Source organism: Prosopis cineraria, unplaced genomic scaffold, assembly GCF_029017545.1.
Source record: "Prosopis cineraria cultivar Desert tree isolate PC_DT_omini unplaced genomic scaffold, ASM2901754v1 PC6, whole genome shotgun sequence".
NCBI lineage: Eukaryota > Viridiplantae > Streptophyta > Magnoliopsida > Fabales > Fabaceae > Prosopis > Prosopis cineraria.
The window spans coordinates 4,760,697-4,785,934 of NW_026555337.1; the positions used below are offsets into that span (position 1 = coordinate 4,760,697).

General features: G+C 34.7%; 2 protein-coding genes and 1 non-coding gene across 4 annotated transcripts; 2 read left to right on the plus strand and 1 right to left on the minus strand.

Moving 5' to 3' along the window:
- The first annotated feature begins 1,391 nt into the window (after positions 1-1,391).
- On the plus strand, positions 1,392-4,248 carry LOC129313060 (probable WRKY transcription factor 31). 2 transcript variants are annotated; one of them, XM_054955893.1, is made up of 5 exons: positions 1,392-1,743; positions 1,863-1,982; positions 2,083-2,601; positions 2,697-2,810; positions 3,338-4,248. In XM_054955893.1, the coding sequence occupies exons 1-5, from the start codon at positions 1,534-1,536 to the stop codon at positions 3,911-3,913; spliced, it is 1,539 nt and encodes a 512-aa protein (XP_054811868.1). In that variant the 5' UTR covers positions 1,392-1,533; the 3' UTR covers positions 3,914-4,248. The 2 variants fall into 2 exon arrangements, with proteins under 2 accessions (XP_054811868.1, XP_054811870.1); XM_054955895.1 differs by having other exon boundaries at positions 1,393-1,743; positions 1,863-1,976.
- Positions 4,249-6,037: 1,789 nt separating this feature from the next.
- Positions 6,038-20,400, plus strand: LOC129313061 (aspartic proteinase A1-like). The gene is made up of 14 exons (XM_054955896.1): positions 6,038-6,230; positions 6,429-6,801; positions 6,906-6,966; positions 7,512-7,606; positions 7,686-7,798; positions 17,686-17,854; positions 17,952-17,991; positions 18,308-18,372; positions 18,627-18,740; positions 18,862-18,926; positions 19,281-19,437; positions 19,522-19,641; positions 19,721-19,809; positions 20,025-20,400. The coding sequence occupies exons 2-14, from the start codon at positions 6,439-6,441 to the stop codon at positions 20,107-20,109; spliced, it is 1,536 nt and encodes a 511-aa protein (XP_054811871.1). The 5' UTR covers positions 6,038-6,230; positions 6,429-6,438; the 3' UTR covers positions 20,110-20,400.
- LOC129314736 (small nucleolar RNA R71) lies at positions 9,975-10,079 on the minus strand. Its single transcript, XR_008594245.1, has one exon. It is a non-coding gene; the product is annotated as a small nucleolar RNA R71 (small nucleolar RNA).
- Positions 20,401-25,238: the final 4,838 nt, after the last annotated feature.

The following is a 25,238-nucleotide window of genomic DNA, read 5'->3' on the forward strand; positions in this document are numbered from 1 at the left end:
TGCCAGCAATTGAAAGGGGGACTGACGAGGTAATTTGTGATGCAGCGTCAAGATATGTGTACGTGACTACCTTCGTGGACCCTTTGGTATAAATAATAATATTCATATTTTTTTTAATTTTAATAGTAAATGAGTTGTCCACGTGTGCTTCTCCTCTACCATTCCATCATCTTAATCACAGGAATCGGCCAAAAAACAATATTAGAGGACAGCAATAATCAACTTCCAATATACTATAATGAGAAAAATCATGCCAGCATGAACGAGTTTATGTGATACATTTATGGGAAAACTATATTTATTTTAATTTACTAGGAAAATATTGAACAAAATAAAAAAAAGAGAAAAAGAAGATTAATTGAAATATTGTTATGGATGGAGATAAAGATATGATATGGGAGACTAGATCTCAGGAAAAGGGGGGAGAGGAGTGAATAAGAAGAAGAAATGAAAGGCTCAGGAAACAAGATGGGGGAGAAGAAGAGGGAGGGTTGACTGTGGCGGGTGGTTACAGGGACTTAAAATACTTGGACAGATTGATTACAGCAAAGGAACGACCTTTAGTTTGGATGCGATTTTTATGTGATCGGGTCACCCCGAATCGAATCCATGATTCTTACGTGTCCAAAGTCAACATTACAGAGTGTCCTGGGCCCCACTCCCTTGGAGATCGTTGACTTGGACTCTGGCGCCCTCCCCTCCCCTTTCGCTTTCCCACTCTTATTTATTTATTTAACACTCTTATTTATTTATTTATTTATTTATTGGAGCGCGTCAATCTCCTCCTTCCTTCCTTCTCATTTTATTGTTCTCTATCAGTTGATACAGTCTAAGTATGCATCAGAAATTATGCGTTTGTTGTCAACAATGACCACACTGAAACAAGACGTAAATTTTTTATGAGATGTAAAAAATTGAACTTTTTTAACATGTGACACCTGTTGAAAGTATCACAATTGGGGTATATTTTCGTAAGATGCACGTGTGATATAAATATCAATTTTTTTTTCATTGGTTACTACTTCAGCTTATGCACTTTGATGTTGAACATTTCAATGTTTACAATTTTTTGAGTTGAAACACTTCAATTCCTATAATTCTTCATCTCAAATACATTATAAAAACTAAATTAATCTGATCAAACTTTGAGAAATTGATATAGTGGGGGAAAAATTTTGACAGTTATATTTTTCCTAATGAATCAATTTACAAAATTTAAATATGAAAAAAGAGATTTTATAGTTTAAAATCACTCAAATTTAAAAATATTATTTTGACTAAAAATGGAAGACTAGGTATTGAAATTGAAATGGAAATAAAAAAAAGGATGCAAGAGAGATATGGGGAAGGTTTGACAGTTCAACGCAAACACGAAGAGGATCACGATCAGGGGAGGCTCTTGGGAACACTTGATGAGTCTTGCTCCTCCATTTTTAATGCCGAGTCCATTGCATCACTTTTCAAGACTTCACTTCTCTCTCTAGTCTTCGTCGATCTGTTTCCTCTCTCTCTCTCGCTCTCTTATAGAAACTCATGGCCAGAGCGTGTGGACTCTACATTGATTCAGATCCAGCTGCGAGCGCCTTCTTCCTCAACTCTCTCCGTCCTCAAGACGCCCTTCAACCTCCCATGGACTCTTCCATCCCTTTCCACGAGATGGACTTCTTCTCCAACAACCCTTCCTCTGCCTCTGCCAACGCCGATTCCTCCACCCCTCCCCATCCCCTTCCCTTCCAAGTAAACGTGAGCTCTTTATTCTATTCCCGACTCGTCTTCTTTTATATACATATACATATACGTGTATATATATATATATATGTCCTCTGTTTGATATTCATTCTGGTTTTCTTTCTTGTCTCCAGACTGGCCTCAATCTCTTAACCACTAACAGCGACCAATCCGTGGCCGATGATGCGCTGGCCATATATTCTAATTTTAAGGAGAAACGAATCAAGACTGAGCTGAGAAATCTAGATGTAACAGTGTACTGAATGACTTTTTTGCGTTGGCTGGTTCTTGTTTTTGTTTTTCTGGAATCGAATCGTTTACGTGTGTGTTTGGGGCTGTTATTTGCTGATGCAGACTGAGATTGCTGTTCTTCGGGGTGAGTTAGAGAAGATAGTGGAAGAGAATCATAAGCTGAAAGACATGATAAATGAGACTAACGCCAATTACAACGCGCTCAAGATGCGAATTATAGAACCTCGCAAGGGAGGTGAGGACGCTGAGAAACCTGCACACCAAGTGCTTGGTGCGAGTCCAGAGGAAAAGAAACAAGCTGAGAATAGCAGAGGAACCTTGGTGCCGAGGCAATTTATAGACCTTGGATTAGCTTCAATCGATGATGGCGAGGCCAACAGTGATGAGCACTCGCTTTCTCCGTCCGTAAGGAGAAGCAACGGCAGATCAAGATCACCCATGGAAGTGGAATGCAGCACCAGGATTGGGTCCGACGCGAAGGAATTGAACAAAGAAGCTGAAATTGAAGAGGAAGCTGAAAGGATTCAAAAGTATAGTCCTCCGAAAAACGTTGATGATCAAGTGGAAGCCACTATGAGGAGGGCAAGAGTTTCAGTTAGAGCTCGATCAGAAGCCCCTATGGTGCGTGTCATACGGTGTTATAGCTGGATTTTACGATGAACTTGCTAAGTTTTTCTTGCGAATTTAATGAACTGATTAGATAATGTGATGAGCAGATCACTGATGGATGTCAATGGAGAAAATATGGACAGAAGATGGCGAAAGGGAATCCATGCCCTCGAGCTTATTATCGTTGTACCATGGCTGCAGGTTGTCCCGTTAGGAAACAGGTAACTTTTATAACCCATCCAGTTCAATTTCTTTCAATTCTACAAGGGCTCAACTCATCGATTTTTTGAAAAATCCAGGCACGGATTCAGAAATGAATGAATAGGGGCTTAAATTTACTTAAATAAACTAAATGGGGAAAATTGGATTTCAATATTTTTTTAAAAAAAAATATAAACCAATCAGAACAAAACAAGTGTAGTTGACCAATCAAAATTTAATCATAAATGAATTTCCCCCATTACTTAAGTTGTAACTAACTCTTGTTATTAGTACTTTGAATACATTTTTGATGTTAAAATCCACTTGTTTTGACTCATCAATTAGCCAGGAAAAAAATATATTGATTATATAAGTTCAAGTACTTTGGTTTTCTTTAAAAACTCCTATTGTATTAGAGTGATCTAAATATTATGCATGAAAACAAAAAGCGTGTATCTTTAATAGTGCAGTCCAAAAATTAATGTAAGTGAATTAAAATTTAATATATAATAAATTGGTTATTTATGCGTTGTGGACAAAATCATAGGTGCAAAGGTGTGCAGAGGACCGAACAATCTTGGTGACAACGTACGAAGGAAATCATAACCACGCCCTGCCTCCAGCAGCAATGGCGATGGCACAAACAACATCATCAGCGGCAAAGATGTTGCTTTCAGGATCAATGTCGAGCAATGATGGTCTGATGAATGCGAGCTTCTTGACGAGGACGACATTGCTTCCTTGTTCTTCAAGTAACATGGCGACTCTCTCAGCCTCAGCTCCATTTCCGACTGTAACATTGGACTTGACTCACCCACCAACAACACAGCCATCCACCCAATTTCAAATGCCTTTCTCAAATCATGCCTCTCATGGTTTCACTCAGGTTTTGGCTCAAGCACTTTGTAACAGCCAGTCAAATTTCTCAGGGCTTCAAGTGAATAACAAAGACCCTCTGCAACTAAGTGCTGCTATAGCAGCTGACCCTAACTTCACGGCAGCGTTAACGGCCGCTATTACGTCGATCATGGGTTCTGCGCTGCCCAGTAACGTTAATGGTGACAATAATAATGGCAATGTTACGAGTAGCAATAACAATGATTCCAAATTTTCAGGCAACTAGGCAGATGACTAGACTAGCTAGACTAGATTGATTTAATTTCTTTTTCTTGAGTCAAGCTCTAAAACTTGACGAATTTATTCTTTTTCTGTTAGTATTATTTATTTTGGTATTATCAGCATAGATTCAATTTTTTAGTTATTTATAGTGTGACCAGAAAATGTAACTAAGATTTGAATGTAATTAAGGCTGGCAAAGTGTTGCTTAATAACTCTGCATGTATTTTTCAATTCAGCACATGAAACTCGGCGGAAGATTGGCGGCTTGGTAATCCGCAGGATGTTTGTAAGCTTTTCATGAGGAAAAGGTTAATAAAATAATGGAAACAAGGACAAGGAAAAAAGGGGTCAAAGAAATCGTCCAAGACGGTGTCATTGCTTTTGGGGAAAAAAAAAAAAAATTAGGTTGCCTCTGCTGGCTCTTTCTAACCCATATGATCGGCAATTAAATTCCTGAACTTAATTGACATGTGTTTCATTTGACTGATCGAGACAGTTAAATTAATTTAGTCTAGCAGTTTAAGTTCGGGTCTTAAAATATAATCATATTAAATAAATATGTAAAAAGCATTCATAGGGTATCGATGAGGTAGCTTTTGATAATCAATGGTTACGTACAATGAGGGTCCAAATTAGTCTAGGTTATATGTAATAATAACTTAGGTTTCATGAGATATGAAGTGATGGAATTAAAAAATTCTTGAACTCACCAATTCCATTTACTTTTCATTTAAAATTATAACTATAATAATTAAATTGATCAAATGTAAGTAGATTTAAGTTAATGTAAGAAGTTCAACATTGAATTAAGTTAGATTTAATAATTAATTTATAATAAACAAAAAATACTTATAAACTTTAGCTTTAATGTTTTGATTTAAGATGTAGTTTTTTGTCCTTTCTTCCCATTTCCTATTCAAATAAGTGATATCAAAGCCTAATTTTCATGAATAATAAGAAAGATAAATATAATTAAAAAATAAATCAAAATCCATGAGTTTCAAACCAAGGAATAGAAAATGATTTTTTAGCTGGGCTATATCCCAACTCCAATTGAATAATTTAAAAATAAAAAAAATAAAATACTATTCTGAAAGCTCAATCATAAATATAAATCCCATAGAAATTTAAAGAGTAAAATAAAAATGGGATAAATTAGCCCACTAACAGAAAAAAAATCTTGTGCCAACAGAATATAGACTAAATTTTTGAAAATTTAGGAGTATAATCAATTTACAATAGTATATTATTAACAAATATAATAAATTGATCATAACATAAAACATAATAAACATTAAGCTATTTGCTTCGTTTGGTCTTATAACACAGGTTACATTTGCAAAAACCCCCCCAATAAAATAATAAAGATGAGACTGCTAATAATCTCTTTCCCGGCTTTCATGAAAACTCTTGAGCTACTCCAATATTTACATATTTATTGCTAATCTTTATTTTTGTTATTTTTTTACTTAATTCTCAATTCAAATAGTTTTCTCAATCCTTTTTATTTAAAATTAATTGAAATAACAAAATCTTCACCTCCTTGTGGGTTCAGCACTTCAACATTTGAAATACTTCAATAATTATTACTGTAATTTTATACAATTGCGGAGCAATCAAGTGTTTGGTTTAAACAAATAGTATTAAAGTTTGATTTCATGAGACTTGAGAAATTGACACTTTAGACTACTTAAACAAACTTAAGCTATTAGTTGGACATAAAAACTTGTTATTACAAACACAGTTGAGTCCCACAATAGATTGTACTATCTTTGACATAGATAAGTAAATGAGTACTTTTTATTTATTATATATTAGTTTGGTTTATAATTATTTTTCATAAAATAATAGTTACGTAAAAGATAAAAATAAAGAAACCTTAGTCAGAAACCTTGTAAGACTAAAAAATAGTTCTACGAACAATTTTTGTTTGTATAATCTAATTACTATTAGTTAATAATTAATATAATAAAATATTTCTTAGTCACATAATCTTTCTATCCGCTTCCGGTCTGATCTCTTCACACAAATTAAACAGACCCTGGTCACACCCTACGGGGCTAGGAACAAAGCCCAAACACATTTTTAACTCACATTATGCTATTACGGCAAAAAGCCCAAAGACACCCAAAACAAAAAGTAGAGCAATAACGATTCTGAATTTGCATTTGGCGGTAGAATGCCTTGTGCAAACAAGAAGGGTGGGTAAGCGCAGGACTGGCAGCTGATATCGTTGGTAATGGTAAGAGGGATTGGCAAGCAAGTTTCTTGTTACTCTCTTTTCACGTCTTCCGGTTCAACTCTCTCTTTCTGATTCTCAGGTGGGTGACTCAAAAACTTCGTATTTCTTTTGTTTTCTTCCCTTTTCATTCTCCATGGTTTCTTCCTTGGGGCCAATCCATTCTCGATGTTTTCATCCCTCTGTGCTGGTGAAGTTCTATTTTATGTCAGTGTTTAAAGTTCTGTTCTTTTGCTGAGATTGTGTCCTGACATATTCAAGTGCATTTTCATTTCTACAGAAATTTAAAAATGGCTTCAAAATACAGTTCTTTGGTTGCTCTTCTCTTTTTACTTCTTCACCCAGTGGTCCCCTCTGCACCAAGTCATGGGTTAATCAGAATTGGATTAAAAAAGAATAAATTGGATAAAAGCAATCTGCACACCGGACAAGCTGAATCTAAGGAAGGAGACTTATTTAAAGTAACCAAAATATATCATTCTAGTGGAAGATATAGGAGTTCTGGTGACACAAGTATTATTGGATTAAGGAACTACATAAATGCTCAGTATTTTGGTGAGATTGGCATTGGAACTCCTTCTCAAAAGTTTACTGTGATATTCGACACTGGAAGTTCTAATCTTTGGGTGCCTTCCTCTAAATGCTACTTTTCCGTATGTCTTCTCAATCTTTCTTTCATTATTTTCATTTGTCATATTGAAATGTTTGTTTTAATTGGATAGGAATAAGAAAAGCATGTGATACTGTCCAAGTGCAGGTTGCTTGTTATTTGCACTCAAGATACAAGTCAAGCCTGTCCATCTCTTACGCCAAAAACGGTACAAGCTTATTGCTCATTTCTCCCGAATTACCAACTAAAAATTGCTTTGTGGTTCCTGCATCGCTTCCCCCTCGTCATTATGGTTTATTTCTAACTAGAACACAAATTGAAATTTATTTCTTGGATATTCATCATTTGAGGTGTGCTTGAATGCAATTGAAGGAGTCCATTAACTAAGCCCTCTTACCACCAGATTCGTGAAGAAAAGAAAAGAATTTTTAGACAATGCAGATGATAAAAGTTGATTATATATCCATTTTCTTTGGGATTTACCTCATACTATAATACTTCTATGCATCGACTTTGGAAAAAGAAGAAGAAGCTTAAACAGTCAGTTTTGCGGGAAACAAGCCAAGTTCTAATCCAAAAGGTTAGCTCAATTGGCAAAAGAAAATAGTTCTCTTAGCAACCCGAGCTTTATTCCTCCATGAAGAATTCCAAGATTCTAAATGCCTCATGGAGTTCGTTGACCTATTTAGTTGATTCAACCGGACGACAATATATTAAAAGATGTCCTTTTTTAAAACAAAAATTTTGGTGCAGGGACATCTGCTGAGATCCATTATGGCACCGGAGCTATATCAGGTTTCTTTAGCCAGGATAATGTTAGACTTGGTGATTTGGTTGTTGAAAACCAGGTAAAATTTTACTGAATGGGAACTTTTTTGTCGTCATCAATTTCACTACTTGAGTCTTTCTTTGCAACATTTTATTTAGGATTTTATTGAGGCAACCAAAGAGCCTAGCATCACATTCTTGGCTGCCAAGTTTGATGGCATTCTAGGCCTCGGATTTCAAGAGATATCTGTTGGTAATGCTGTTCCTGTGTGGTAAGTAGGAAGGTGGAGAAATTCTTAGGTAGATTTTGTTTTTTTAAAAAAATAAAATTATAGACAAAATTAATGATAAATAAAAACATGAGTATGTGAAACAAATCACATCGTTCATAACTTACGTGTCTTGGCATCGACTTATTTTTTATGCTGACTGATAAATGATAATTTTATATATTTTTATTCTTTTAATTTAGACTTTTAATTATTTATTTAAGGCTAATTGAGTTTAATTAGATATTATTTGATTTTATTAGCTAATATTCAGTTTTGGAATTTTAACTAACTAAATCTTTGATTTTAAAATATAAATAATATCTTTAATATTTTTGCACAGGTGCTATTTAATTTTATTTTATTTGTGCAGATTTTCTAGATTCAATTTGAAAGATATTGATGAAGAATATTTTGGATAAGAAGAATATGGGCATGCTTGGAGATCAAATCAAGAATCAAATCTTTAAAATTTTATTTGAATTTATTTTGGATTATTTAGTGTAATTTTTAATTAGGGTCCACTTTTCATATATATATATATATATGAATAGATGGGGGACGGAGAGGAAGCACGATCTGGGAAAAAAAAAACGAAAGAAGGGAAACAGAGCAGCGATCGCCATTCGTCTTTCCTTCTTCCAATTTCTTGGGTGATGGCTTCTCAATTTTTCATTTCATGTTGTTTGATTTTTAATTCTATGGAGAGCTAATTTTTTTTTGGTGTGATCAATCACAAACCATGATCCTAAATTTTAATCAGAGTCTTTAATATTCAGGAAAGATTTTATTTTAGTTTTATTCCAATTTTCTCTTCTTCTCTCTACCTCTAAATTTTATGCTTTAATTACTATTACTGATTAGAGTAGCTTTATTGCATAATTTTTGAGTTATAAATTTTATCTGAGGTTTTAATTGCTATAATCGATTGATATAGCATTGTAAGAGTAATTTGGCTTGGCTTGGGTGATTATCCATGTTTTGTTTTTGGTGTGGCTATAAAACAATTGTTAGGTTGTGGGTTAAAGGAGATTTCAATTAATCTATAACTTAACTTCTTGTTTAATTCTTGAATGATAATTTGAGAAATATTATAATGAAACCAGAATAATAAAGTTGAATAAAATTAATTTATTTTGTAGACGAGGAAGGTTAAATTTAGGTGATTGGGTTGTGATTGATTGCGCTGCTTGTTGTCGGTAATTTTCTTAATTGAATTTCCTCTATTTATTTATTTATAATTTAGTTTTTAATTTCATCATAAAAAACCCCCCCATTATTTACCTTTTCATAATCATAATTTAAATAGTTACTCTATTGACTCTTAGGGAGACGACCTAGGTTGCACTTTACTGCAAAATCTAGTTTTTATTAATTTTGGTGCTATTCGACAGTAGTGTCAAAATTTTGGCGCCGTTGCCGGGGAGTCAAAGGTGTTAACTTTTTGAGTTTGGTTATTAGTTTTTTTTTCTTCTTTCTCATTATTTTTATTTTTTTTTATTTTTTTTCTCTAGTATTTTTTATTTTTTTCAAGATTTATTATTATTTTTTGTCTTTACTTGTTTTAGGTGTTTTTCATTGTTTTTCCAGTTTATTAGTGCATGACAAGATCTTTACAAGATAAATTAATTGATTTGAACTCTGAGATTGAGAGAACTTGTCGTACTAACCGTAAAAATCAAAAGCACCGTAAAATTAGGGATAGTGTGATCTCTGAAATTTTGTCTGAATTGATTGATAGCATTATTAGTGATTCTAAATCTGACTTAGACTCTACAGTTAAGTTGGAAAATATGGCTGAAAATAATAATGGTAATAGAACAATTAAAGAATTGGCTGCTCCTAATGCACACTATCAAAATTTATGCATTCAATATCCTAATTTAGATGCAAATGCTAGTTTTGAATTGAAATCTGGTTTAGTACATTTGCTACCTAAATTTCATGGTCTTACAGGAGAGGACCCGAATAGGCACTTGAAGGAATTTCATATTGTGTGCTCCACCATGAAGCCTCAAGGAGTTTCAGAAGAGCAAATCAAATTGAGGGCTTTTCCTTTTTCATTGGATGGAGTGGCAAAAGATTGGTTGTATTACTTGCAACCAGGTGCCATTACATCTTGGGATCAAATGACACAGTTATTCTTAGAAAAATTCTTCCCTGCCTCTCGCACAGCTGCAATTAAAAAGGATATTTGTGGGATTCGTCAGATGACTGGGGAGACATTTCATGAATATTGGGAGAGATTTAAGAAATTATGTGCCAGCTGCCCTCACCATCAAATACCTGATCAGCAGCTGGTTCAACATTTTTATGAAGGTCTCTTACCAACAGATAGGTGGTTTGTTGATGCCGCAGCTGGTGGTGCTTTGGTAGAACTTACTCCAACTGATGCCATGAATCTCATTTCTAAGATGGCACAAAATTCTCAACAATTTGGGACACGAGCTAACCAAGCAGTTAAGGGGGTGAATGAGATTCCAACACCACAATATGATCCTAAATTTGAGAACAAGATGGAGGAGCTCTCTAGCATGGTTCGGCACATTGCCTTAACACAACAAAAATTAATGAATTCACCAGCAGTGCCAACTTTTCCACAGGCGTATCCCTCACAGACGTGTGCACAACCTCAATTTTATAATCCTCAGCAAGCTACCACATCTTCTGCCTTAGTTGGGCCTCTATGTGGCATCTGTTTTTTAGCCACACACACTACTGATCAATGCCCACAGTTGGATGATAGAGTTGAGAATTGTGCTGGGATTTTTCCAACTAGACCTATGCAACAGGGCCAAAAATATGATCCTTTCTCTAACACTTATAATCCAGGGTGGAGAGATCACCCTAATTTCAGATATGGAGGAAGCCAACAACAACAATATAATGCTACAGGTCAAAATTCACAGCCTATGCAACCAATGAGGCAATCTACTCCTATTTCAGGGTCTAAAAATGATGGACCAAGTCTAGAAGAGTTAATGAAGCAAATGGCAACTAATAACATTCAATTTCAACAACGCACTGAGACAGTAATCCAAAAATTGGAGAATCAAATTGGGCAGTTGTCCACCTCCGTTAATGAATTGAAGAGTCAAGGTTCTGGAAAGTTGCCTTCTCAAACAGTTGTAAATCCTAATTGTAGTAATGTTAGTGCTATCACTCTTAGAAGTGGAAAGGAGCTTCCAGAGCCCTCCACAACATCTATCAAGAATAAGTCGGCTGCAGCAACACAAGTCACACTTGAGGAGGCTAATGAAGAAAAGGAACCAAGGAAGATCCTTCCATTTCCAAATAGGGAGACTCAAAGCAAGAAGTTAAAGGAAGCTGAATTGGAGAAAGAAGTGCTTGATGTTTTCAAGAAGGTTGAAGTCAATATTCCCCTTTTGGAGGCAGTAAAGCAAATTCCTAAATATGCAAAGTTCTTGAAAGACCTATGCACGAACAAGAGAAGATTCAAAGCTAACGAGAAGGTCAATCTAGGAAGAAGTGTATCAGCTTTATTTCATGAAGGAATGCAGTGCCAACCCCCTATGCCCTTAAAATGCAAAGATCCAGGGAGTTTCACTATACCCTGTACTATAGGAAATTTAGAATTTTCTAACGCTTTGATTGATCTTGGTGCAGCGATAAATGTTATGCCCAAGTCTCTATTTTCTTCTTTGCAGGGTTGTGAGATGAAGCCAGCCGGGATTATTGTCCAATTAGCAGACAGGAGACTTGCCTATCCTAGTGGTATGCTTGAAGACATTCTAGTTAAGGTAAAAGATTTAGTCTTTCCTGCTGATTTTTATATTTTGGATATGGGTAAAAATGATAGTCATGGGCCACCACCACTGATTTTGGGTAGGCCATTTCTTAAGACAGCTAATACTATCATTAATGTTAAAGATAGTACTCTTTCCATGGAATTTGCAGGACGTGTTGTTCAATTTAATCTTTTAGAGGCTATGAAACATCCTATAGAGGATCATTCTGTTATTAATGTGAGCATGCTTGATATGTTAATTGATGATACATATGATGAGCTTTACAATGAGATGGTTTCTAGTTCTCTTGAGATTGTTGATTTAGATAGCAATACACATTGTTCTGACTCTATTATTTATGAAGATTCTTCTGACTGTTCTGGTTCTGATGATATTGTTGAGTTATTCAAATCCATGCATGATATTGGCATTGAAACTTCTAGTGACTCTGATATGATTGCTTCTGACTCTGAAAGAACTATAGACTTTGCTATCAACTCTATGTCATGTAATTCTATTAATAATGATAATTCTAGTATTCTAGAACAAGATACTGCTGCTTCTTTTGATGGAATGCAGGTTTGTGGAGTTGATGAGCTAACTATCGACAAGCTAGTTCCCTCTATTCAGCAGCCACCTATACTTGAATTGAAAGATCTACCAGAACATTTGAAATATGCATTCTTAGATGAAGGTAAGAAATTACCGATTATTATAGCAAAGGATTCTGATCCTTGCCAAGAGGTAAAATTGTTAGAGGTACTGAGAAAGCACAAGAAAGCTATAGGATGGACACTAGCTGACATTCCAGGCATCAGTCCAGATATATGCATGCATAGGATCTTAATGGAAGACGGTGCAAAGCCATGTAGGCAACCTCAAAGGAGGCTTAACCCACTTATCATTGATGTGGTCAAAAAGGAGGTAACAAAACTTCTTTCTGCAGGTATCATTTACCCTATTTCTGATAGCCAGTGGGTGAGTCCAGTACAGGTAGTGCCAAAGAAGAGCGGGATCACAGTTGTAAAGAATGAAAAGAACGAGTTGATTCCTATGAGAGTGCAAAATAGCTGGAGGATGTGCATCGACTACAGGAAGCTAAATGATGCAACCAGGAAGGATCACTTCCCTTTACCTTTTATTGATCAAATGCTAGAGAAATTAGCAGGCAAATCTCACTACTGTTTTCTAGATGGTTTTTCAGGTTATTTTCAGATTTGCATAGCTCCAGAGGACCAAGAGAAGACAACATTCACATGTCCATTTGGCACATTTGCTTATAGGAGGATGCCATTTGGATTATGCAATGCCCCAGCCACATTCCAGAGATGCATGATGAGTATTTTTGCAGATTTGCTAGACTATTGCATAGAGGTTTTTATGGATGATTTTACTGTATATGGAGATTCATTTGATGAGTGTCTAGTAAATTTAGATAAAGTACTTGAGCGATGTATTGAGAAAAATCTTGTATTAAACTTTGAAAAGTGTCATTTCATGGTTAGACAAGGTATTGTATTGGGTCATGTTGTTTCTGAGAGGGGGATAGAAGTTGATAAGGCTAAGGTAGATGTGATTACTTCTTTACCTTATCCTACTAGTGTTAGAGAGGTCCGTTCTTTCCTTGGACATGCAGGATTTTACAGGAGGTTTATACAGGATTTTAGCAAGATAGCCTTACCACTCTCAAGATTGCTGCAGAAAGATGTGGATTTCAAATTTGATAAAGCTTGTGAGCAAGCATTTGATGAGTTAAAGAAGAGATTGACCACTCCACCAATCATTCAACCGCCAAATTGGGATTTACCTTTTGAATTATTATGTGATGCTTCTAATTATGCTCTTGGCGCAGTACTTTCACAAAAAGTTGATAAGAAATCACATGTCATAGCTTATGCTTCCAGAACTTTAGATGCAGCCCAAGCCAATTATACTACCACTGAAAAGGAGCTTTTAGCTATTGTTTTTGCATTAGATAAGTTTAGATCATATCTTTTGAATGCAAAAGTTGTTGTGTTTTCTGATCATGCAGCATTAAAGTATCTCTTAAGGAAGCCAAATGCAAAGCCACGATTAGTCAGATGGATGCTCTTGCTACAGGAGTTTAACTTAGAGATAAAGGATAAGAGTGGAGCTGAGAATTTTGTCGCAGACCATTTGAGTCGCATTGAATCTCCTATGGTTCCTTCTATTCCTATTGATGATAATTTTCCTGATGAATGCTTATATGCTATGCATGATGTTACTCCTTGGTATGCTGACTTAGTTAATTACTTAGCTGCCTCTGCATTGCCTGTGCATTTAAAGAAACATCAATTAGATAAGTTCAAGAGGGAAGCTAGATATTACATATGGGATGATCCATACCTTTGGCGCATATGTAGTGACCAGATTATTAGGAGATGTATTCCTGACATTGAGTTTGAATCCATATTGCATTTTTGTCACACACTTGCTTGTGGAGGACACTTTGGTCCACAACGCACTGCTAGAAAGGTTCTTGATTCTGGATTGTACTGGCCTACTCTATTTCGTGATGCATATACATTTTGTAAACATTGTGCTAGATGTCAGCATACAGGAAATATCTCCCGTAGAAATGAGATGCCTCAACAACCTTTACTTTTCTGTGAAATATTTGATGTATGGGGTATTGATTTCATGGGACCTTTTCCTGTTTCATTTGGATTTGCTTACATTTTACTAGCTGTGGATTATGTTTCTAAGTGGGTGGAAGCTAAAGCCACCAGAACTGATGACTCTATTGCTGTTGTAGATTTTGTTAGATCACATATCTTTTGCAGGTTTGGTATTCCAAAGGCCATTATCAGTGACCAAGGCACCCATTTTCGTAATCGGAGCATGCAGAGTTTATTGGGTAAGTATGGGGTCGTGCATAAGATGGCTACCCCTTATCACCCCCAAACTAATGGGCAAGCTGAAGTCTCGAATCGAGAGATAAAGCAGATTCTTGAAAAAACAGTGCAACCTAATAGGAAAGACTGGAGTAAGAGACTTGATGATGCATTGTGGGCATACAGAACTGCCTACAAGACTCCAATCGGAATGTCTCCTTATCGGCTTGTTTTTGGGAAAGCTTGTCACTTACCTGTGGAGATTGAGCATAAAGCTTATTGGGCAGTAAAGCAGTGCAATATGGATTTAACTAAAGCAGGAGCCCAAAGAAAATATCAATTGCAAGAGCTTGAAGAATTTCGCTTGGAAGCATATGAAAATTCAAGAATCTACAAGGAAAAGACCAAGTTAATACATGATAAGCTGATAGTTAGAAAAGAGTTCAAGGTGGGACAAAAAGTGTTACTCTATAATGCCAGATTGAAACTTATGCCAGGAAAACTTCGTTCTAGATGGGAAGGTCCTTTTATAGTTACTAAAGTGTTTTCTTATGGTGGAGTAGAGATTATGGCAGAATCTACTGGAGCAAAGTTTAAAGTTAACGGGCATCGGTTAAAGCATTTTTATGATGGATTTGAGACACACATTGTGGAGGAGTCTTCCCTCCAAGATAATACTTAATCGATCAGGTTGTATCATTTCTCTTCACTTTTAATTTACATTTTCCTATACATCTTTCGAACTATGTTCTACATTGAGGACATTGTAGATTTTAAGTGTGGGGGGAGGTTTTTTGCTGTTTCTAATTTTTTTTCTTGTTTTCATTTTTTTTTTATTTTTGTGTTCTTGTTTTCAAAATAAAAAAATAAAAAAAAATAATTTGTGCGAAGTTGCAAATTTAAGACAATTTTAGTTTGAATGCATTTGAGCATGATAAGTAATTGATCTTATGTTTAGAATTTAAGTTAAGTGGCATGAGTTTGGTTTCAATGAATTAATGTGATAGCCTTTAGCTTGTAAAGATTTGAGCCTAATATTATTCTCTTTTTGTGTGTATTCTGCTATCACTACTCCCACTCTAGAACTTGTCTTGATTCTTAGTTGAGACTATAATTGCATATGCTTTGCATGAAGATGATTTAGGCATTCTTTTAGCCTACTTAGCCAAATAGCCATCCCATGCAATTTATCCCTTGTTAGCCCCTTTGAGCCTAAACCTTTTCTTTAAAATTTTAGCCAATTGAAAACATAACCTATAAAAATATTTTCCTTTCATTCTTCTCACCCCACTTTAGGTGATGAAAAGTGTATTATAATATTTGTTGGAATGAAAGAATATGCTTGAAGAGAGATTTGGGTTATTTTGAAAAAAAAAAAACGAGAGAAAAAAAAAGCAAAGAAAGAAAGGAAGAAAAGAAAAGAAAAGAAAAGAAAGAGCATAAAAGTCATAACACAACAAAAAAAAAAAAGGTGCATGAAGCAAAGGAAAGGAAAACAAAATAAAGAGAGAAAAATAAACCCAAATCAATTTATTTTGTTTCTTTCATTCTATATATTTCGTTTCAAATATACTTTTCATTATCCTAAAGTTTATTAACCTTCATTTTCCTATATCATACCTTTACCTAAGCCCCATTACAACCTAAACTAAAGTCCTATTGATTCTTACATTGCATATGACATAAATAGTGGAGACCTAGATGATAAACAAGCCTATGGTAGTGAGGTTTTAATAGGGGAACTTGAGTGAAACACTTACCTATATACATTTGAGAGTTGAGAGTTAAACACTTGACCTTTGTGAGGGGTTATTGCTTAATTTATTCTTACCAAATGAAATTGCCATGATACTTGTTATTCTCAATATAAGAGATATTGATTAAAGTGTTAAAATGTTGAAGAGCTATAATTATTTCTTATTCTTTGTTGCTTCCACAGTTCTTTTCTTAAATTTGAGATTTAAGTTTTGCCCAGGAGTGCAAAAGTCTAAGTGTGGGGGAATTGATAAATGATAATTTTATATATTTTTATTCTTTTAATTTAGACTTTTAATTATTTATTTAAGGCTAATTGAGTTTAATTAGATATTATTTGATTTTATTAGCTAATATTCAGTTTTGGAATTTTAACTAACTAAATCTTTGATTTTAAAATATAAATAATATCTTTAATATTTTTGCACAGGTGCTATTTAATTTTATTTTATTTGTGCAGATTTTCTAGATTCAATTTGAAAGATATTGATGAAGAATATTTTGGATAAGAAGAATATGGGCATGCTTGGAGATCAAATCAAGAATCAAATCTTTAAAATTTTATTTGAATTTATTTTGGATTATTTAGTGTAATTTTTAATTAGGGTCCACTTTTCATATATATATATATATATGAATAGATGGGGGACGGAGAGGAAGCACGATCTGGGAAAAAAAAACGAAAGAAGGGAAACAGAGCAGCGATCGCCATTCGTCTTTCCTTCTTCCAATTTCTTGGGTGATGGCTTCTCAATTTTTCATTTCATGTTGTTTGATTTTTAATTCTATGGAGAGCTAATTTTTTTTTGGTGTGATCAATCACAAACCATGATCCTAAATTTTAATCAGAGTCTTTAATATTCAGGAAAGATTTTATTTTAGTTTTATTCCAATTTTCTCTTCTTCTCTCTACCTCTAAATTTTATGCTTTAATTACTATTACTGATTAGAGTAGCTTTATTGCATAATTTTTGAGTTATAAATTTTATCTGAGGTTTTAATTGCTATAATCGATTGATATAGCATTGTAAGAGTAATTTGGCTTGGCTTGGGTGATTATCCATGTTTTGTTTTTGGTGTGGCTATAAAACAATTGTTAGGTTGTGGGTTAAAGGAGATTTCAATTAATCTATAACTTAACTTCTTGTTTAATTCTTGAATGATAATTTGAGAAATATTATAATGAAACCAGAATAATAAAGTTGAATAAAATTAATTTATTTTGTAGACGAGGAAGGTTAAATTTAGGTGATTGGGTTGTGATTGATTGCGCTGCTTGTTGTCGGTAATTTTCTTAATTGAATTTCCTCTATTTATTTATTTATAATTTAGTTTTTAATTTCATCATAAAAAACCCCCCCATTATTTACCTTTTCATAATCATAATTTAAATAGTTACTCTATTGACTCTTAGGGAGACGACCTAGGTTGCACTTTACTGCAAAATCTAGTTTTTATTAATTTTGGTGCTATTCGACAGTAGTGTCACTGACTGAAACTGTGTTTTTTTTCCGATACCTGATAATCATAGGTACAACATGCTTGATCAACAACTTTTGAAAGAACCGGTTTTTTCATTCTGGCTGAACCGCAATATTGATGGGAAAGAAGGAGGTGAGATCGTATTTGGAGGGGTTGATTCAGATCATTACAAGGGCGAGCACACCTATGTTCCAGTCACCCAGAAAGGCTATTGGCAGGTTCTTCCTTTTGAAACTTTAACTCTTTTTTTTAAATAAATCACATATTTCAGGTTTCATCTTTTCTTCCCCCTTACTGTTTCCCCTACCAATGCAGTTTGAAATGGGAGATGTCTTAATCGGTGGTGAAACAACTGGTATTTATGACTCTGAACATTATTTTATATTCTTGAAAATTTTCTCATGTAAATTTGTTCCATGAAACATCAATGAACCAAACCAATAGTAATATATATAAAGAATGTCAGACCTCAGTCGTGCTTTTTTGCAACTCACTTATAATGGATTTATCTATCCATTCATAATTGATTTACTCCACCTATCTTTGATAAACTGAATCTTCTCATTAATCTCTTGTATTCTTGAGAATAGAGACTATACAATTTTTACTAATTTGGCCTTTGGCGGTAGTCATTGATAAATCATATAAGATGCACATTTCACGCTTTTCAGGAGTATGTGCAGCTGGTTGCTCAGCAATTGCAGATTCTGGAACCTCTTTGTTGGCAGGCCCAACGGTATGAAATGATTGCCTTTCATCGTTTTGAAACAGAACAAAATCAAATATATCATAGCATTCCTGATTCCATATTCTAATGTATGTGGCTATGTTAGTCTCATTTAAAGCTCCTGTAGAAGCTCATTTGTTTCTTACAGTGTGCAGTTTTCAATCAATTTTAGGGAATAAATAGTGGTTCTATAGAATTAGAAGTTTTTGGTCATAGCATCAGTTATTGTTTGTACATAATCTCAATGTCTTTTGCATTTGCAGACAGTAATTGCTCAGATCAATCATGCAATTGGGGCAGCTGGATTAGTTAGCCAAGAATGCAAGGCATTGGTTAACCAGTATGGAAAAACCATACTTGATATGCTAATAAATGAGGTATCGTGATCTGTCTCTATTTCTTATGTTTGCTGATAAAAATCACTCACAAGATATGTTTTTCCGATACTGGAAGTGAATCTCGCTAATACATCAATACACGTGTTTTCTTCCTTTACAGACTCTCCCACAACTGATTTGCTCTCAAATTGGTTTCTGTACTTTTGATGGGACTCGTGGTGTAAGGTCAGAATTACCATGTTCTGATGACAAATGGCTGCATTAACATTACTAACTTACAAAGATTATAATAGAAGTTCACTAAAAGTTTAAGATTTTGAATTTGAAGCATTCATTAATATGAAGTTACTAAGTGATCAGGAAGGAATTTGATCCTTGATACCCATGTTTTTAGTAATTAAGTGAAATTTTCCAAAGAAGGTAGGTTGGCCTCTGTTCTGCCTGTAGTGCAATAGAAGGAAATGCATTAGAGATCAGAATAAAAAACTATTGATGAGCCTTCACTTGAAGCTTAACCTTATGAGGATACCTCAGGCTCTTCCTCTGTAACTTTGAATCACTTTGATCATCTTTGTGCAGTATGGGCATAAAGAGCGTGGTAGAGAATATCAAAGAGAAGGCATCTGAAAGCGTTGGGGATACTGGATGCACTTTCTGTGAGATGGCAGTGGCATGGATGAAGAATAGGATGAAACTAAACGGGACAGGAGACCAGATCCTAGACTATGTTAATGAGGTTAAGTAAAACATCCTTAATCTCATGTCTCCCAGAAAAAAGTTTCCTTTCAGCCAAAGCTCAAACCCTTAACCTCATGTGCAGCTCTGTGATCGGCTTCCCAATCCAAATGGAGAATCAGCAGTTGAATGTGGAAGCTTAGCTTCCATGCCGAACATTGCATTCACCATTGGTGGGAAAGCTTTTGACCTCTCACCAGACCAGGTATCTTGACTTCCAGACCCAAACATTTTGCATATAGCATAGCTTCTGCTGTGACTAATGACGCGTTTTCATGAATCAGTATGTCCTTAAAGTGGGAGATGGAGAGGCAGCACAATGCATAAGTGGATTTATAGCCCTGGATATAGCTCCTCCTCGAGGGCCTCTATGGTACTGTCGTCACTTATTAATTATATAGCTTTTAGCTTCTTTTTTGACATTCTGTTCGGTTAAGTCTCACTGAATCGAGATTTTCAAAACATTCTCAAGAAAACGAACGACTTTGAAAATAGAGAAGTGCTCATGGATTCTGTCTTTTCTCCTGACTAAACAATAAGATACATAGATCAAGCCTTTAACCCAGTGATGTTGATTGTGAAATGCAGGATTCTTGGGGATATTTTCATGGGTCGCTACCACACGGTGTTTGACTATGGGAATAACAGAGTTGGATTTGCTGAATCAGCGTAGTAGACTCGTGATATGCAGCGTAAAAATGTGGAATAGATAATACCTCAGGCAGTGTGAAATATAAGCTTCAATATGATGCTACTTGAAAGCACAATAAGGACTTCTAAGAAATAGTATCTTGTTCTCTTTGTGCTGATTCTTAAATTAGATGCACAACATATCGGCACTTGATATTTATTGGCACACTCGAATGTTGTCTTCGGCTGTAGACTCGTATTCTCAATGGCTGCACGAAGAGATTATACCTTTTTGTCAGCATTATAAGTTTAAAACAAGTGTTTTTGCGGACCACATGAATATATATTGGGGGAATAGGGTGAGGGCACCATTGAGAATTTGTCAGGTTAGGCATTGCAAATAATTTATGAGCGTGGTGGACAAAGATGATGTTGTTTGGAAGATGCAGAATCATGTTTAACAAACTATTGGAGGGATTAGTTGGCATGCAAATATGTTTTTTTTTTTTTTTAAAGGAACAGGATCACAGAGATCACAATGCCAAAAGGTGTATATCATAGTATCAAACTCACTCAGTCTTTTTGTCTATTTCATTCAATTTTTATGGTGAACCACGCACCTCACACGATTCACCTTTAGTGCTATGGACACCACTACTCATATTATACTGCTCCTATAAAGTCGAATTGTTATTTTAGTTTTTGGGTCTGACGTTAAGATTTTAAAGTTGTTGCCGTTATTCGAAACGTACCAAATTAGATCGAACAGACGGAGGATTAAACTTAGAATGTATGAAAGGACTGAGTGTGATAATTGATATAGATAAAGATAGGAGTGTGATTATGAGATTGAAGATGTGGAAAGACTGGAGAGAAAGGTCGAGCTTGGAAACAGCGATAAAAATGGCATGAGCTTTGGGTTGGATTCACTTTCACGTGGGCGAGTAAGAGCGGGCCTAAGAGTTACTAGATTTACGCAAATTTAAGGAGCATCCAACAAGTTGCAGTATATTTGCTGACATGAAAATTGTACCAGCATTAGTTTATGACCTTGCTGTCGACATATTTGCATTAAAATGTTATAAAATATTAAAATCATTTTCTTTTAGTTGTTATGCATAGGTGTTTTTCTATTAGAGGCGCACTAAATATGAGTACTTCTTTTATAAAAAATTTAAATTTAAATTTTATTTTACTACATTACGAAGGATTAATCTATTTTACTAAACACAATTCTCATTAATATTGAAATCATTTTAATAAATTATTTTGATATGAAATTTTCAAAATCTTAACACATGTTATTATTATACATAAAATGAAAAAAATGTGATTGTATAACATAGAAATTTGAAAGGAGTAAAAGAGAGATAACGGAACGTCTAAGGAAGAATGAAAGGCAAGGAAAGGAAAAGGTGCACTTTTTGAATATGCCGCCAAGCATGCCCTTCCAATTAAACTTGCTTCTTCTGCCCTTTCGGCCTTTTCCCTCGTGAAACCCAACTTCATCTCTCTCTGTCCCTCTCACACCAATATATATTTAGAAGCCTTTATTTCATGTTTTCGTTTCAAAATCATCATCATAACTAGTTTTCTTTTTCCTCTTTAATCACCATCGCCATCACAGACCGCCCCTTCTTTAATTACTCAATTTCCTACCACTTCATTAAACATTTACTCTTCGTTGTCCCACCCCCCCCCCAAAACTATTTACAATGTTACGATAATATATCTAATATGATCATAAAAGAGAGCGTAACATTTAAATTTATTTTTTTACCAACGTTTATCTACTCCATTTTGTTTTATAACATCTTATTGGCTACCTTTTGATCCGAGCTACCATTTTCAATCGTGATGTTGATTAAGGAAAATGAGTGCACCGAATTAAAAACATGTCTGATTAGTTTACTTTTAAAATAATTAGATTGCGATTTCTTGAAAACATATGCAAATTCACTGTTCTTGCCCCACATTAATAATGTGCTAAAAGGGAGAAGGGGCAACTATCGCAATGTAACTTAAATAACGGCACATTAACCATTTTTTTTTTGGGGGTGGGGGGAATTAAAAAAGAAGAAGAAGGTAATATTGAGAGACCGAGGGAACAATTGTACTTGTAGCAAGAACTAGTCAATAACCTGAACAAGAGCAAAAGTTCAATTAGATTAATAACACCTACTTAGTTGACCAAACAAGAAAAAAATAATGAAGACAAGATACATACAAATGAATTGACATTAGGTGACTTTTCCAATGAATTAATATATTCGAGATGCGTTTACCCTGTTCTAATGCATGGGATCGATGGTGCATTCTATCAAATACAGCTAAAATATGATTAAAAAAAACAAATATGAGAAATTAAAGGAGGAAAAGGGCAGGAAGGGCGGTTCATGAGAATTAAGAAAATAAAATATGGTACAGAGGGCTACGTTGTTATATTTAAGTTTGATGAGGAGGACACCAACCACATGGAAATGTGGTGACTTTGACGACGGCGCGAGTAAAAACGTGCTGTTTATGCTCTCAGTTCACACGTGTTGCCTCCCGGACCCCACACTTTTCCCCATGGAAACCAGAACTTACTTTTATTCTGCGGGTCGAGAAGGAAAGAGGACCGCGTGAGTGGCGTGTGACCCAAGCCACCGGCATCAATAACCATACATCATACCTTCCCCTCTAAGCCAAGCCCCAACTATTCTGGGCTGTGGATTAAGTAGGTGGTAACTGCACTAATTGGAGGGGGATCAACAGTACGGGGACAGTTAGGGAGTAACCGCACACGATTTCATTGGACGAATGGTGTTGTGACGTGTAACTTAACCCTCTCATTCTCAACCTCCCGCACTCATCACACCTTCCTCCGCATCAACTCTGCTCTTATTTGTCCCTTTTTTTGGAGATCACGAGTTACTTACGACGTCTGTTAGCTTCTATTTCACACCACCCCAACCTTTTTTGTTTTTTATTTAATTAGGTGCAAATGTGTGATTGGTTAATAAATAATAATATAATAAAATTGTAGATGAGAGTATTATGTGATTATTGAGATGGACGAGGGAGAGAGGAGTTGGTTAACGTTTATTTCACGCCTAAGATTGGACACTCATGTTTCCAAACCATCAAAGCTAACGCACGCAATCATAGATTTCGTTAAGTTCAAGAGTGTGGTCTTTGTCATCCCGCTTCTTCACTCCTCACTCTCATTTTATCCATTAATCAATTAACCTTTCATTTTTTCATTCAGTTTTATCTATTTATTTTTTTTAACTCTTCCTTCCTTCCCCATCACTGTTAATTCACGCTGACCTCATTCACTCCCAATAATCCTAAAGTATCAAACTAATTGCAAAGAAGTGTGTTGTACTTTGTGTTGGCACGCCCCTTCTTTCTAGTTGAGTTTGGTTTTTTTTTTTTTTTTGAGCAACAATCCTCATCTTCTTTTTAGTTGCTATTAAGAACTGAAGCTCATTGTCCTCTAATAAATTGAAACGTTTATAGATTAGATGATTGTGTTCAAATAATAAAATCAAGGAATGACGATACACTCATTTCGATTCAAAATATAAGCATTTTCTCTCAATTAATCTTGATTTACACAACCTAGTCTGTGTAAAAAAAAAATTATCATTCTACCACTTATATTTATTAATATAAATATTTATGTAAATATATCTCCCACTCATCATAAAGTATATTGGTAATGGAGATTATAAGTAAAAATAGAATACAATATATATTTTTATAGAAATGAGAACTTTATTAGTATGTAAATTTAAGGGTAAACATCATTTTTATCCTATAATTTACTCGCATTTTATTTTTGATCTCTATATTTTTTTATATTTTAAGTCCCTATATTTTTTTTATTTTAAATTTTTTAAAGTCTTTATACTTTACTCATAGAGAAACAAAAACTAATGAAAAATGAAATTTTATGAACCTAAAACAAAAAAAAAATATAAGGACTAAAAATAAAATATGAGTAAAATACTGGGATCAAAATTTATGTTTATTTTAAATTAAAAAAAATACTTGTGTTTCATGCTGAAGGGATGTGATAAAACGAGATTTGCTTCCGTTGTTGCCTTTTACTTGATGATGACGATAATCAAATGAAAGGCAGGGAAAGAAATGATGATTAAATATGCGAGCGTTACATTTGTGGTGACGAAAGAGCTCTCGATCGGAATCATGAGGCATTGTTGTGGAATTGATGAAATGATGCACTGTGTGAAATGCGAGGTTGATTTTGATTGGGGAAGAGCGATATGGGAAAGGAATTATCAGGAATGGTCCGATGATCTCGCGCGGCACACATGACGTGACAGCAAGTAAAATTTAAAACAAAAAGAAACACTTTTAATTGAAACACCCCCAAAAAGAAAAAAAAATAAAGAAAGAAAACAATAAAAAAGAGGTCGGTCCCTGATTGTCACAGACTATTATTATTATGATATGATTTATGATTACTTCGCTTGAGGGCATCAAATGGCCTTGTTTCTAGAAGTGGCCATGGAAATGGGATGAAAAAGTGGCATATCCTGATTGACGTTTGGTACTTTTCGCCCTCCCATTTTCACCCGCTCCAACGTGGCCCATTCATCATCTACACAATCCGCCCACCTTTTCATCCCTGTTAACGAACTTGGTTTAATAGTAAATTCGTATTTTTTATTTCAAACAATTTGCGTCACCTGTGATTTTTCCTTCCATCGCTTCTAATTTAATATTCAATGCCATCAATTATTTTAAATTTAAACAATTATTGCCTCCAAATTTTAAAGAGTTGATTGTTAATAGGATACAATCATATAATATAATTCATGTAATACCTTGTATATATTATAAAATAAGACGTGTTGTTGCTGTTGATTATTGTAGTGTTTAATACTCTACTCAATTTTAAATTAAAAACTAATTGAGAGACTTGCTTTGATACTAAATATAAGACCTCAATTCATGTAGTTGCCTAAAATCATCCTAATCCTCATTAATAACACATATTAAAGGGGTTTTTGTAAATAAGTGTAGTTTTCAATGCAAATGATCGGGATATGCTGGCAATTTTTTTTTTATAAAAAAAGGCAACTGATCGGATATATTCTAGGGCATTGCTTTTTAATACAATGGTGGAAATATTATTTGTCGTCCCACTCTTTATACTTA

What these genes read in the sequence shown, in the direction of transcription:
- LOC129313060 (XM_054955893.1), top strand. Translation starts at nt 1,534, where the DNA reads ATGGCCAGAGCGTGTGGACTCTACATTGATTCAGATCCAGCTGCGAGC. An exon ending in CCCTTCCCTTCCAAGTAAAC is followed by an intron (nt 1,744 to 1,862) that starts GTGAGCTCTTTA and finishes TCTTGTCTCCAG; the next exon opens with ACTGGCCTCAATCTCTTAAC. An exon ending in CTCGATCAGAAGCCCCTATG is followed by an intron (nt 2,602 to 2,696) that starts GTGCGTGTCATA and finishes TGTGATGAGCAG; the next exon opens with ATCACTGATGGATGTCAATG.
- LOC129313061 (XM_054955896.1), top strand. Translation starts at nt 6,439, where the DNA reads ATGGCTTCAAAATACAGTTCTTTGGTTGCTCTTCTCTTTTTACTTCTT. An exon ending in CCTCTAAATGCTACTTTTCC is followed by an intron (nt 6,802 to 6,905) that starts GTATGTCTTCTC and finishes GTCCAAGTGCAG; the next exon opens with GTTGCTTGTTATTTGCACTC. An exon ending in GATGGGACTCGTGGTGTAAG is followed by an intron (nt 18,927 to 19,280) that starts GTCAGAATTACC and finishes ATCTTTGTGCAG; the next exon opens with TATGGGCATAAAGAGCGTGG.